The 14,992-nt window shown below is 36.1% G+C and overlaps 1 protein-coding gene across 1 annotated transcript in view; it reads left to right on the top strand.

Annotated features, from left to right (window-relative positions):
* Positions 1–14,992, top strand: part of LOC101863015 (insulin-like growth factor 2 mRNA-binding protein 1) — a 32,727-nt gene extending 17,735 nt beyond the window's left edge. Inside the window, exons 9-16 of the mRNA XM_005096909.3 lie at positions 1,972–2,066; positions 2,849–2,965; positions 4,009–4,165; positions 4,915–5,016; positions 5,851–6,012; positions 8,818–8,925; positions 10,134–10,265; positions 12,353–14,992. Of these exons, the coding sequence (XP_005096966.1) occupies positions 1,972–2,066; positions 2,849–2,965; positions 4,009–4,165; positions 4,915–5,016; positions 5,851–6,012; positions 8,818–8,925; positions 10,134–10,265; positions 12,353–12,559 (1,080 nt within the window). The 3' untranslated portion in view covers positions 12,560–14,992. The remainder of the gene's footprint in view (positions 1–1,971; positions 2,067–2,848; positions 2,966–4,008; positions 4,166–4,914; positions 5,017–5,850; positions 6,013–8,817; positions 8,926–10,133; positions 10,266–12,352) is intronic.

The following is a 14,992-nucleotide window of genomic DNA, read 5'->3' as shown; positions in this document are numbered from 1 at the left end:
CTTTGTCAAGGCCTACTGTCCGTCCCGTTGTCCAATGTTCAGTCATTCGCATCAGCCGCAAAAAAGTTGAATGTATCTCTCACTAATAAAGTTTCCTTCCGTTTCATGATTGTACACTTTTTTTTATTAATCTTACACTTTTTCATGAGTTGAGGTTGCCAGCTCTGCATGATTGTATGCTTTTGAAACTTGGATCTTAGATGTACACATGGCTGATAAAGGAAAATTATTTTTATTGCACTGCTTTTTTGTGTGTGAAAACAACTTCGCTCGGATGAATTGTGCTTGATCTTTGCTTTGCCTTGCCTTGCTTTCCTTTTTTACTCTTTTTCTGTCTTTTTTAAAATATTTTTTTAGTACGCTTGAGTAAGCATATAAAGAAGTTTTCACTGCTTGCTCTGTTCTCATCTTCAGAAGTTATGGTTTCCTTGCATTTTGTCCAAGCACCACATATTTCAAAACTGCTGTCATCAGTTTGGACAGATGTAGGCTACCTCAGATACTAAAAGAACATGACTGAAATAGAACTCCATAATTAACAACAGACTGCTGCTTTCTGTGTGTGGCCTCATTTTTATTCTCTAATGAATCACCCTCGAGGCAGTGCTACTGACTGAAGTGTCTTTAGGCCTTTCCCAGAGGGGGGACATTAACTTGTTCTTATGCACAGTAGAATTCTAATTGCAAATGGGCTGATTCTTCAATGTCATGCTCATAACTGTGCTTGAACTGCAACACGAAACTGCTGCTTTTTCTTTCCTAATCCTTACTATCTTCATTTTTTCTTCTACTTCTGACCAAAATTGAGGCGATACTGCCGTAAAACACCTACTCAATCAATCAAAATACTCTACTTTTATATGTTTGTCACACTCTTGTGACCGCTATTTCCAGGGTGCCTCGATAGTCAAAACAGACTTTGTGCTGGTGAAACTAGAGAGGTGAGCAGAGTAAGTCTGATTTCCTGCAAGGACTTCTCTGTTTACATCCACCCCATGGCGCTCATATGACCTTATGCAGTTGCAAGCGCCGTAAAACCTCTACTAAAACTAAAATTTAAAATTCTCTAATAAATTATTAAAAACCATAGAATTGAAAGACATTATCCTGCAAGTGCATATTTCTAACCACTACTAAATACAATGTAAGGTATATTGGAATGGAAACATGTCTGTGAGGAAGGATTCCTTTGTATTTTTTTTTCCCATTGTTTTTAACTTTTGGAAACATGTTTATCGAGAAGATGAGTGGAGTGCTATTTGAATTATTTGATGCTGTTTTAATTTGTTAATCCAGCAGCTCTTGGAATCTTCAAGATGGTCTTTTTATTGCTGTTAGCTGACATTGTTTTCAGGGAGAGGGGAGGGGGTCTTTTTTTAGAGGGATATTTTTAACAGCAGAAGAGTTATGAAACAAATTTTCCTGTGGATGTCCAAATATAGTTGAACCTGTCATTATGACCACCTGTACAGATGGCCACTTTGTTTTCCCCCTTGCTCTATTTTTCTATATATTATAAATTCACTGTAAAATGGTCACTTGTCCAACAGGCCTGTGGCCACCACATTTTATCAACTTTCAAACAAAAAAAGACGACCTGTCTTGAGATGGTCAGGCAAATCTCTCATCACCAGACACTTTCATAAATTATATATTGGCCCCTGACACTGTGGACGAGCCGTCATTATCGATTCACCAGTCATTATCGTTAGTCCCTTCAATGATCATGTTGCTTAGGTCGCTCCCAATGTTTACCCATAGGTAACAATACATTTGCAGCTGCTGGTGAGGGAAGCGTGTGATTTGTCATAGTCTTATGTGTTTAGGCCCGCCCAGTGTGTAAACCTCTGTCATATACGGCCTCAACAATGCGTGGCCATCTTACTCGGGTTTCACTGTATTTTGAATTTATTGAACTGAAGGGCTCAGCATTGAATGTAAACCAACATAACCATTTTTACATAATTTCAGATGGTTACCATCAAAGGATCACCCGAGAGCTGCAGCAAGGCTTGCCAAGAAATAATGAGAGTTGTCCAAGAAGAGGCTGAATCTCTGAAAAGAGGGTAGGTAGTTTTATTTATATATATCTGATTAGTAGTTCATATTTTAGACAGTCCCCAACAATAAGGGGAGAAATAATGAACTTACTCCTACTGTGCCACAATGAAAACTGGCTCGTTGGAAGCAGTATTCTTTTTCTAATACAGTTCAGTTTTTTTCCCCGATAATTACAGAAAAAAAATTTTTCTGTGAATTTTTTAGTGTGCAAGGTTTTTACAGGAATACCTCCTTTTTCCAGAAGCTAAAAATGGTAAAAAGATAACTTCTTATCTCATCAACGTTGTTCACCATCACTTATAAACACTCAACAAAATACACACACACACACACTCACACACTGAGTCGATAGTCCCATAAAACGTCTACTTGTTCAATCAATCAACACAACACCCACCCACATATATACACACACACAAACTTTTTAAAGATGTGATTTTGCTTTTTGTGTTTTTATATTAATTATATAAAAACACAAAAAGCAAACCCCGCCCGATGAAAACTTTTGTAGCGGGGAAATATCCGTCTCTTCCCCCCTCCCCCTTTCTTCCTTCTTTGTGTTTGTACTGATTTTTTTGCCAAAATACCTGAAAATAACTGAATTTACCTGAAATGGGAACTTTGAAATAGAAAGCCTGGCTTTGTTTTCATCAAGGTCTGGAGAATTACTTGTCATTTGAATGCTAACTGCCACTTCCTTGCCTTGTATTTTGTTTTAACATATTACAGTGTCTTTTATATAGTAAATGTACATTTATTTTTTAAATTTATTTTCCTTATTTTTCAGCAATGTGCCATTGAAGATGCTATGTCCTAACAGCATTTGTGGCCGGATTATTGGAAAACAGGGCAATGTTATCAAAGTTTTCATGGAGGATACCAGCACAAACATTGTTGTTTCAAGGTGAGATATTTATTTTGATTTTTTTAAAATAATTCTTTGAAACATGTTTTAGTACAAAACCACAAGGTCTGGCTGTGAGGAATCACCACTTCGAATTTGTTAAAAGTTGGAACACACTGTAATGTACATTCACTAGTGACCAACATAGATAGGGCCTAATTTTTTTCAAGATATAGATGTTTGCAAATCAGGATTTTATTACCTCAAAAATGCAAATTTGTTGTAACTTGCACAAAAATTGAGATCTCTCTCCTGGCTGGCATCACTCTGGCACCTGCATCTAGCAGTTCAACTCTAGGTTGTAGTGTTCTGGGTGTTACCAGTGTTGATAGTTTTACAGAAGGATCAATGCGAAATATTCTCAGCTTTAAGACTTTATTCCAATACAAAAATGAACAGCCCTTTCTTTTGGTGCCTTATTGGAGCCAATGTTTTTTACTTAGTGTAAAAATAACTGAAAACTTTGACATTATTTTTAAAGGCTTTCTATGTAAACCCTAAAGACTAAAATATACTCCTGGTTACATTCAAACCTCTTTAGTTCTCTGCCAATGAAAAGACTATTTAATCATCAATCTTTATGCGAAGCATTCAAATAAACCATGCATGTTTGGGTGTCAATTTTTTTACGCGCTGGGCTACCCGTGTATTCTACTACAAGGGACTTTGTTCTCCATGGCGATTCTTAGCTTTTAATACACAAACGTATGAACAACACGCACCTTTGTAACAAGGAAAAACTTTTTTCATCAGCATTTGATGTTTTTCTGAATTGACCTGGATTTCATATAAATGCACGAGGAGGCTGGGAGATGGCTTATGTGCAGTGTTTACGCTGTTTTATCACATGTTATTTGTGCGAGGGAAGCTACTGTGATTAAATGTAAGATGGGTTTTTTTTTTAGGTATCACAAAATGGGAGGGGGGGTTCCCCAGTGTGCGGGCACAGGGACTAATTGTGAGCATGGGTAAGTACAAAATGTGTTAATGGTAAAATTTAGTTTGATAAAAATGTTTTTGAATATGTCCTCCTTCGTTTTCAGCTTTGACCCATATCCTGGTGGTCTCATGGATACTGGTAACAATTACATGGACAGAGTTATCACAATATCAGGGTCTACTGAGAATTGTTCCAAAGCAGAAGGAAAAATTTCAGAAAAGATGCGTCAGTGCTTTGAACAAGATGTTGGATCCTTCCAAGTAAGTATAATGTGTGATTTGGTAGTGCTGGCATAATATGGGAATGCTGTGTTTTTCCCTCTGCATAGTTACAGAAAGTGATACTGCTCAAGAAAATTTAAGTCCAGCTTTTATTTTAATCATTATGCTCTGGGGAAGTTAAAAAGGTATAATTATGTTTATGGTGATTCCACTTTGTTTTTGTAACACCATGGTGTTAAGAATGTTTTTTCAATTGCATTGCACACTTAAACTAGTGATGATATTTTAGTGGTAAATAAAGTATGAGCTTGAAATTATGTCCAGATGCCTGAAGATAAATTGAATAAAAGAACGGTGAAAGAGTTTATTGCTGTTTTCTCTTTAACGTCAAGAATTCACATGAGCAGGTATTTCAGGCTTTTGAAACCATTAATGTGCCTCTCATGTTAATTCATACGTAATTTATCTTTGGCACCTAAGTCGTATGTCTATGATGGTGGCAAACATCATTATGCCTTCCAAAGAGCCTTTATTTGCTGTATCGCTTTTAATAGGAAACATTTAGTTACTTCTCTATTACTGTTGTTGTTTTGTTACCTTTCATGTGTAATGTATTATGGACAGGCATCACCTCCTGTGCTTTGAAATTAAAGCACAATATTCCGTGGTGATGCAAGATAAATTTGGGGGGGGGGTTGGGATGTTAGAATGTAAAAAATGCTTGATAATCATTCCATTATTAGTCTTTTGGGGTTGACTGTTTCACAGAGTTGCCTCCTTTTTTGCAGTTTGGCCCCCAACAGCATCTCATGTTTTCTGGGATGCCTGGTCTCCCTTTGATGCCCAGCATGAGTCCATTTCAAAGCATGAGGCCACCAATGCCATACATGGTAGGATACTAGTACTGGTTTATTGTGCTGAATAGATTTTTGGGAACCCTAGATTTTTTTGGTTTAATTCCACTAGTGCCGTGCATATTAACAGTACTTTTCCCCCCTTTTGTTATTTACATAAAAGCCCTTTTTTGCAGGCGCCCTTTTTTTGTATCCCTATTTTTAAAATTCAGAAGCTGCAGCACTTCTTTGGTTACAGTCTAATGAGCATTCTGAACATTATCAGTATTGTAGGCCTACATATAACCTCTCATACTTAAAGCCTTTGAATACGTATACATCACATATTTTCCTAATCACAGTATAATGTACTGTCAAACTTTTTTTTTTTATGCTGAATTTCTGTTTCATTCTGAGAGTGCTTACAGGTGTATTGAGGGCTCCACTTGTAGGTGCTATTTGTTTACTTTCCTTCCCTCTTTTGTTTCTGTCATATTTTCCCCCAGCACTAAATCACCCTGCTCATAGCAGAACATATTTTGTTAGGTAAATGTCTAATACAATGCGAGATTGATATATCTGAATATTTTGTGTATTTTGATCTGTCTTAGGACGTACCTGGTACTTCACCAGGTCGTGAAAATGTGTAATTTTTGGCTTTGTGCCCTTCGTGGTTGCCTATAAGATGTTGGACTTACATTAAAGAAGAGCAAAACCAAATTAGTGTTTAAAAGGAATGAGAGCTGAGATGAGGATTATAGACCTACAAAACATCTTGAATCCTTTGAAATAATGGTACTAGGGTCTGAAAACCTGCTGATGCTTTTGGGCTGAATTAAATTTCTACTGTAGAAGAGCCTTTTGGTTTATTTTAGAGTATTTCTGTTTCAGGGCTCAGCATACTATCCAGCAACTTTAGGAGGGCCGTCCCAAGCTGTACAACAACCAGAAGTTGTTCAGTTGTATATCCCTGAAAAGTCTGTTGGAGCTGTAATCGGAAGCAAGGGTCAAAACATAAAAAACATCATGCGCCTCTCTGGTGCCCGCATCAAGGTGATTTTTTTCCCATGCCCTTCTATTATGTGTGATACTATAAAAAAATGTCTGAAATATTGGGAATGTTGTAGGATCTTGGAATAGGAGCATTTTGTGAGGATGTTTAATGATGAACTCTCTGGGGGTGTTTACCTCTACATTTTTGCTTTTATCTAGTTTTACAGCTTAAATGTGTGTGTGCCTAGTGAAAGGTACCAATGACGCATTTTGAAGAATCCCGGGTTTTTTTATGTGCAGTTTCATGTTCAGACATCATTTCTGCAGAATATTCTTTTTGAATCACCCATATCTCAAAAACTAAAGATATCTTAAAAATTCAAAAAGAATATTCTGCAGAAATTTTAAAAAACGACAATGTGGACGTGCAAAGCTTCGCTTTTGGTTACATGTTCTAGATATTCATGCACACTACCCACCATTTAAGAGGGGAGAGAATGACCTAAATTTTGGTGTGCATTGACTGGGTCGACTTTATGAATGGACAAGAGTGTTTACTCAGAAAAACAATTTTCTTATGCATTTTTGGGGGATTCTGCAATATACCTCGTGTTAAAAATGTCTTTTAAAATGTGTTTCAATGTAACAGAAGCTTAAGTCCTTGTAAATATCAATATATAAATGGCTAAAGAATCCACTTTTAATGTAACTTAGTTTTTGTCAAAAATTCTATTTTTGACCTTTGAAGCCTGATATCTCGGTTCTAACAAATGCGTCTTTTGGGTCCTTTCACCAGGCACGCTCACAAATGTTAGATATTACAAAAATATTTTTTATTTTTTCAGAAAAAAAAAGGTTTTCACTTTCCATGTCTGTATCTTGATACATCTTTTCATGATTTCCATTATAATTTTTTACGCATTCTTGCTTTGTCTTTACATGTGAATACACAGTGTACCGTTGTATAGGTTTGTGGTTTAATGTATTAGCTGAAAGTTACAATTCTTAGATGTTTGGTATTCATTGCCTTGTTGTGTATAGAGTATTCATGAGCAGTGCATTTCAATTTGGGGAGATAGAGAGGTAGATTTTAGTATGCAGCCTGATTTGGCTTCCACTGGTGTTAAGGATTGTGAATAATCCAGAATACTCCATGGCATGGGAACATTATTCTGCCTTGAGTTCATACACAGGTTAAAGTACCATACTCTTAAAATAAATTACTAATGAATTAATACACTTCCATTTGTAAAGTCCAGATGTGATTAAGAAATTATGATTGTTTTCCGTTGAATATTTTTGGCCTTTTCATCTCCTAATTCATTAGGCATGGGGACATTTGACACTTTTGTTATAAACGTACATATATTTCTTTTTTGTATCGTGATTCCTGGGGATAAAAACTTAATTGTGAATCAAGTTTGCATAAGTTTGTTAAAGCTGTGTAAATTCTTTTGTTGTAATATCTGGTGAGTGAATAGAATGAGAGTACTCGTGGAAAGGTCAAATGAAAACTTTTTTCTAGGTGAATATAATTTTACTTCAGTTAAAGGCCCCAGTCGGTTTGTTAGTTTCCTTGGTGACAGTACTTCTGAAAGGAATGGAATGGTTTCCTTCCCAGTATGTGGGGGCAATGGTTATTTTCAAAAATAAGTTCAACGTTTATATTGTCATAATAATGATGATAATAATAAATTGCTTTTATTAGGTACCAGAAACTAAATTTTCAAACTAGCTGTATGCCAAATTTATCTGTTCCATTTGAAAGGCCTATATCCCCTGAGCATTTTGGTACCATTCAGTCAATTTTTTAGAAAATGGTAGTTGTTTAAAATTTGATCAAATTTGTTTAAGTCAGTCACTGGCTGCAACCCCAAGTTTGACAGACAATAAAAAAGTACCAAGTGCACTAAACATCTCCACATTAACAGAGTACAATCACTATAACAAATATATGGAGCCTAATTTTTTTCAAAACTGAGATCTTTACAAATTAGTATTTTATCACTTCAAACACGATGATCTGTCGTTATTTCGACAAAAACACGGAGCGTTGGCCCGGCCGGCGCCGCACCGGCCCCCGCGACGAGCGAGTCGGCTCTATACTGTAGTGTACCCCGCGTGCAGGATCACATGCTTTCTGAGTCTCACGGAAGGATTGATGTAAAATAATTCCAAGTTAATTACTTTATTCTAATAGGAAATTAACTGATCTTTTAATTAATACCTTTTATAAGCCGGTATTTTACATATTTTGTGTAAAAAGTGATCTTTAAACATTTTGACGGTATTTTTAAAAGCTTTCTATAAAGACGGCAAAGGCTAAACTTATATCACGCGAAAGCCCGTTTAAAGCTCTACAGTTCTCCGCCAATGAAAAGACGGTATTTAATCATCCCTCGTTCCGCGAAGCATTTGAATGCACGAGTGTAAATTTTTCAACCGGCCGACCTCGCATTCCAACAGCGAGGGGCTTCGCTTTCGTCTGCGATTCTCCAGCCCCTAATAATCGGACATATAAACAACTTACACCATTGTAACGAGGAAAAGCTGAACTTTTACAAGGTGTACGGCATTTGGTGTTTTATAGCAAAAGAGCAAAGAAACAGCGATCGGAATTAACCCGATTTTACCGATACCACGCGGTCGGAAGGCCGCGAGTGCCCACGAGGCCGTGTTTACGCTACCTACTTTTATATAGCACATTTCCACTCAACCTACTCGGGGCAATTGTGCTAGCAATATCTTGAGTCTTGTCTTACATACATACAAGTGATGTAATGAATGTTAACCATCATTGTTGTTGGTAAAAAAAATGTTTATCCTTTTGTATTAGTTTGCAGCTTTCATTGAAATGTATTGCAGATTCTGGGCGCCAATGACAAAAATGGAAGCGGAGAAAACAATCCTTTCAGCAATTCAGGAGATGAGCGAAAAACTGTCATATCTGGTTCACCAGAGGCCCAATGGAAGGTAAACTGATATATATCTGAAACATTTGTAGATTTTTTTTTTTTTTTCACTCAGGTTATCTCATCTGCAAAAATATTTGTTACTTAAGAACAAAATGATTCAACAGATTTTTTGGTAATTCTTTTTGTTTTCTGGTCCCAAATGCTATTTGTGTTTTTAAATTCCATTATAAATGGTAGTCAGAATCAATTCAGCAGCTACGACTGTAGTGGAGCATAACCCTAATGCTAAGGTCATTAATGGCTCTTTTCTATCAGTACTTTTTAATTTTATAATTTTTAAAAAGTTTCTACCAAGACATTACCACTTTTTACAGCACAGGGGACTTAAATGGAAAAAACATTTTGTAGGAATATTCAACTCCTTCACTTTCTTGTGCCTATGAGGCACAATTTTTAAAAACTTGACTCTATGCTTCTTGTAGGTCAAGAATCATTGGTAATCAAATAGCAAGAAGAGAGCAAACCATTTTCTTTTTCATGACTTGAAAAAGAGATAGCAGATGTAACTTGGCATGCCATATGGGACATTAAAAAAAATTAAACCTTTAATGATGCCCGTTCCCTCCTGTTTACATTTTCATGCTCTCATCTGTGACTGCTTTGTGATATCTTATCAAAATTAGTCTTCATGCATTTTACTCCATGTCTCTTTGGTTATTAATTTCAATATTTTTAAAATTCTTATAAAGAGGTCTCTGGCTTTGCAAGTTACAATGAAAAGTGCCTTTTCCAGTTGTTCTGTTTTCTTCACTTTGCCATTTAAGTCAGTTTGTGCCAAAGAGATTTTCAAGGTTTTGTGTCAATGTTTTGAAATTCAGTGGTATTTGGGCGGTGGTGGAGGATAAAATGTTTTTGTTATCCACCTTATATATGTTAGGCACGTTATATATATTTCAATCGTCGGAGGGGGCCAAAATACGAAATCACATCTTAAAAAGTGACAGGTAGGACAAGTTGAACACCAGCAATTTTGAAAAATTAGCTGAACTTTTTTGTTTTTTTGTTTTTTTGGTGACATTGTGTATACAGTTGTCACAGTATGGTCCAGCAATTCTTCCATGTATAGTTAGTTGGAATGGAATGAGTTAAACCACAGTTCACAGTAGTAAATATGACCCATCATGATATTGCTATAGTTTCTTTGTCTAAAGCTAATTGTGTAGACTTTTTGTGAAAAATTGTTATATCTTGCTTCAAATTTTTCAGGCGCAGTTCTACATCTTTGAAAAGGTTAAGAACGAACTCAGACTTGCTGCTCATGACGAAGTGCATATAAGAACAGAAATTGTGGTTCCTAAACAAAGCATTGGGCGCATAATAGGAAAAGGTGGACAAAATGTAAGTAGTTGAAGACAAACTTTTCAACTATCTGGTTAGTCAACTTCTATACTGTATAAAGTGTCTACCCTCTAAATTGTTGATTACAGTACGGAGAACAATGTAGCTCCTGAGAATGTTTTTGTACTATCCCTTTTGTGCTGAATATTTTCCACTAGGTCTAGTCATAATCATGGCAACTGTATTACATTGCTGCTATTCTAGACCAGTTGTAGGATTGTTATTCTCATCAGTGAATGTGATCTATGTTGATATAGATTTTGCTGTTTTGGAATATGGCAATGGCAGAAAATGTTTCTCTTATACACTTTTCCCCACACAGTGTGCAGAGCTCACTCCAGACATACCAGAAAGTAGATGGGGAAACATCAGTATAATACCTACCGGCCAAGAGCACTCTGATCATTATGAAATCCTTGGGACTTTGGGAAATTTGAGTGTGATGATCACACATGTAAATTAGAATAGGATTCAGTATTAGAGTTTATATTAGCACATTCATCACCCAAATCTTCATTATGGCGGCACTGTAAAGCAGCACTCATGCTTGGTCTGCTCAACATTTTTCAAAATATTTTCACTTCAATTTTCTTTAAAAAACTGATTTGTGCGCTCATAGGCCAGACAAACCAATTGGGAGGAAAGTTATAACTTGTAGAAGTGCGCATGTTTAAAAGATCATTCCAACAGTTTTTGTTAATATGTTGCTCAATTGCCAACTGGCATCCTGTTGAGAGGGGGGAGAGATAACTTGCTATCTAAAATTTGTGTCCAAGTGGCTAGGTGAATAAATGATGAAAACTGGAGACTGCATAATATTGCCACTCAAAGCTTATGTGTTTTGTTATGTTTGCTACAGACTTGTCTCTCCTCCACCATTCCTGGTTTTGATGTTTTGTCATTAAACACAAGCTTTATATTGCTCTGGTCACCTTCTTTTTTCTGAGAAACTATTATTTAGAATTTACTTTTATTTACTGTATCTTTGTATCATTAGCTTATTTACCTTCGAGTGTTTTATGTGTTTCTCCAATATAGTTTAACCCAAAAAAGTCTGCACCACTGATCAGTCATATTAACTAACTGCATCATTTCATTGGCTATCTCAGTTGGAGGAGAGGTGGACTTACAGGGGGAGGGGGGTGGGGTTGCTCTAGTGGCCTAAAGGTTAAGGTGTTCACCTCTCATTCAAAGGTCCCGGGTTCAAATCCGGGTAGCGACCAAAAAATTTTCTTCTCTAAAATTGTCTCCTTTCCTGCTCTCTAGCAATGTTCTGTCGTCTGCTTTCGTCTCCAATTTCTGCCCTCTCCTCCTTTACCCCCTCCTCTGGGCTCCCGACTCTTTCTGCAGTCTTTCTACTGCTACTCTTTGACCCCTTCTTACTTCTGTCTTTCAGCCACACCCCTGATCTTCTGGTAGAAAAGATCTACACCTTGCCTTCTCGGACTAGGGAGAAAAATTTTGGGGGTGCTGTGTGCAAGTTGTGCACGTTAAAGAACCCTTGGTGGTATAAAATCGATAAGAGTAGGCTTCAGCTGCCACCAGGGCAAAATTCAAAATTTCCTACCTATTGAAAATGTTTAATGTGACCTGCGTGCTCATATGACCTTATGCAGTTGCGAGCACCATAAAACACTTACCAAAAAAAAAGGACTTACAGGTTTTCATGGGTAATGGTTATGTAAAAACAGTCTAGTATATTTTGCCAGTTCAGTATGGACAACTTTCACTTATGTTATTTCTTAATTAAAAGTGTGAAAGATCGTAAACTCATTGATTCTATTAAATTTACGAATTATCTGAGGAATATTTTCCTACATTCAAGGGGTATTATTTTTATAATTTGTTTACTTCTTTGCTTCACTTCTATTATTAAAAGAGAAAAGATCATGTAGTGAAATTGAATTGACCTGACACTAATGAAAAAAGTGGGAATGAAGTCAGTATCGGTACAGAGACATGAATAATCCAGCCAGTTGGTTAATTTAGCTTTTTTTTCCCCAAGATAATAAAGTAGGCCTATTAACAGGAATTTAAAAACGACTGAAGAATTTCTAAACTGAAATGTCTTTTTCTTTATTTGGCAGGTGAAAGAAATGCAGCGAGTTAGTGGAGCCATAGTCCAACTTCCAGGTGAGGACCCTGATGTGGATGAAGTTCCTGTCACAATAATTGGTAATTTCTATGCTGCCCAGTCTGCTCAGCGTAGAGTACGCTCTCTAATGGCCGTGTTCTTGAGGGCTCAGCCAGCTCCAAGAAGAGCCAGGCCGGGAGCTCCTCAGCAGCTGATGTGAAATTGATAGGCTTGGGCAATATGTGGCCAAATCCATACTGTCTAAACCTGAAGATTCCCATCTGGTTTTGAATCTGTTCAGAGCAGATCATCAAAATCTTATTTGTTTTTTTTTACTTGCTCCACACTTCTACTTTGTTCTTTTGTTTCTTTTGTCGAACCCACTCCTATTTTTTCCTGCTGTCATTTTCTCTCTATGCTAGGCTGGATTTGCCCAAGCCGCAATTGTTGGTTTGTTATATTGAATAATACTTAAGTGTTTAGAGACTGTGCTACATTTATTGTGATTTTTCTGAAATCGGATTGATTTTGGATTTAAAAAATGTCTGTTATACATTTACTTGTTATACAATTTGTTCTTAGCTGTGTTTTGTTTGAGATCAAAATGAATATTTGATGTGAAAATGAGATGGGTTTATTTTTTTATAATTGTTAGATTTGGGTTCTTTCTATATATGTTAATATATATATATATATATTTATTATATTTATGTATTAAAAAGTGAGACCACGCTTTTGTACTCACTAAAAGTTTGTTGTTGAATATGCAATAAATGGAACAAGCAAAACAAAGAGCCTTGTTGCAGTTTTGAAAAAGTCGTCACAACTGAAGTCTATGGCAGAATGCTTTAGTTTCCCAGGCATATGGATGGCAGTCATTGTCATGTAATTCTTTAGGATTTCTAAGTAGAGATAGTTTCATGAAAGTACTGATCTGCTATGATCAGACAGAAGCTTTGATGATTTGTAGAGAAGGTTCTTTTTTGTGGGTTGTTTTGATTTTTTTTGAGGGGGTGTCCTTCGAATAAGTGCTTGTTTAAAAATCTGTTTCTACTTTTGAATTTTTTCTCAAGAGCTCATTATGCTTTCAAGGTAATCGAGTTCTTTAATATACCTACAGTTGCATACTAGATTTTAAAATGCTGCCTAGAGATTCCATCCACGAGTCTTTCATACAGTGCAGTATATGGCTCTGTTTTTTTGCGCTGTCATATCATGGGTTACACATCAGTTATTTTTTAAGAGTATATCATTTTCAAGAACCAGATGTGCATTGTCTCTACATTATAAAAGGGTTTAAATGTGATGAACAAATTGATAACAATTGTCTCTGTGCATGCCATGTCTTATGAACATATCCCAGCTTAGCTCATTGAGAAAATAACCACAGGATTTGCCTTAAACTTGTTTGTCTTTGTGGGTTTATTGTTAACAAAGTGAATGTAGTGTTGGGATGGGAATGTCTGTTGCAATTTTGTCCTTTCTGCGTGGGGATCTTTATCATTTCCACTTTTTGGTTACGGCAATTGGGAAAAAGTGGAGTTCAGATAATTGTTGCAAGACGTGTTACCTGCTTCTTAAAGCGTTGCTAAAATATAGTAACAGCATAAATTTGAGACTCGTTATCATAACTTTAAACGTTTGATGAATGTTAAGTTAAAGGCTAACTTATGTAAAATGAGTTTCATTCTAGTGCTCTGCTTTATCAACACATGTAGCTTGCATTTGTATCTTCTGTGGTCATAAGGGTAGGCATAAACTGTTTTTTCTTAGCATTTTGGTAATAGAGGTTTCAGGTTATTCTATGATCACAACAAAAAAATCTGGGGTACACTTACATTTTACATTCTTTTAAAAACCTTTATAAAAAATAATTCCCAATTATCTGAAGTCCATAATTTGTTCCCTTGCGCATTTCTGATTCTATTCTCAATTTCCTATAAATGCTGACTAGTCAAATTTCAAAATAATTTGCTGTGTTGCAGTTGTCTAGTTTCAGCTTGTTTTTCTTGCCATTTCAGTAAAATTTACATTCCATGTGACAATCTAATTACGTATGTATCATCTCGGATTGGAGATGCCACTTACATTTTTGTTTCTACATCTGTCAGTATTTTCTAAAGCCATAATACTAGTCACCAGATGATTTCAGTATTGCCTGACAAGTTGAGTGTTTTGTTTTAAATGGTTCTAACCACTGTTCCTGTTGTACAATAAGTTTTTAACAGGGTAAGTGAAGACCTTTCCATAACCTACATGCTTTTTCAGATTTTCAGCAAAATTGAATTTCAGTTTCCTCTTGCAGTTGGCAACATGTTTTCACAGTTCAACAGTTAAGCAACATGCTTTTATTTCATTCACCTTTTTTCCCTTTCAGCTTTTTATGGTGTCATTTTTCATGGTACTTTTTTCCTCTCATTCATAATTTGAAGATAGTGAGAGGAGGAATAAAGATGATTAAGTGCATTCATATTGTAACTGATCATCCTGAGGATGAGAAAATCGAGGTCAAGTTTTGAGCTCCAGAGCTTTTTTGAACAATTGTTTAAGCTGAACTTCATGGGCTGTATCAAAACTTTGGTATTGTACTATTATGTTGCTACATATACCCTTTCTGCCATTTGACAATAAAGATTATCTTGTTCAATCATAA

The sequence above is a fragment of the Aplysia californica genome, unplaced genomic scaffold (genome assembly GCF_000002075.1).
Source record: "Aplysia californica isolate F4 #8 unplaced genomic scaffold, AplCal3.0 scaffold00142, whole genome shotgun sequence".
NCBI classification, from domain to species: Eukaryota; Metazoa; Mollusca; class Gastropoda; order Aplysiida; family Aplysiidae; genus Aplysia; species Aplysia californica.
The sequence above is the reverse complement of the archived record's forward strand: the minus strand, read 5'-3'. Positions and strand labels throughout refer to the sequence as shown.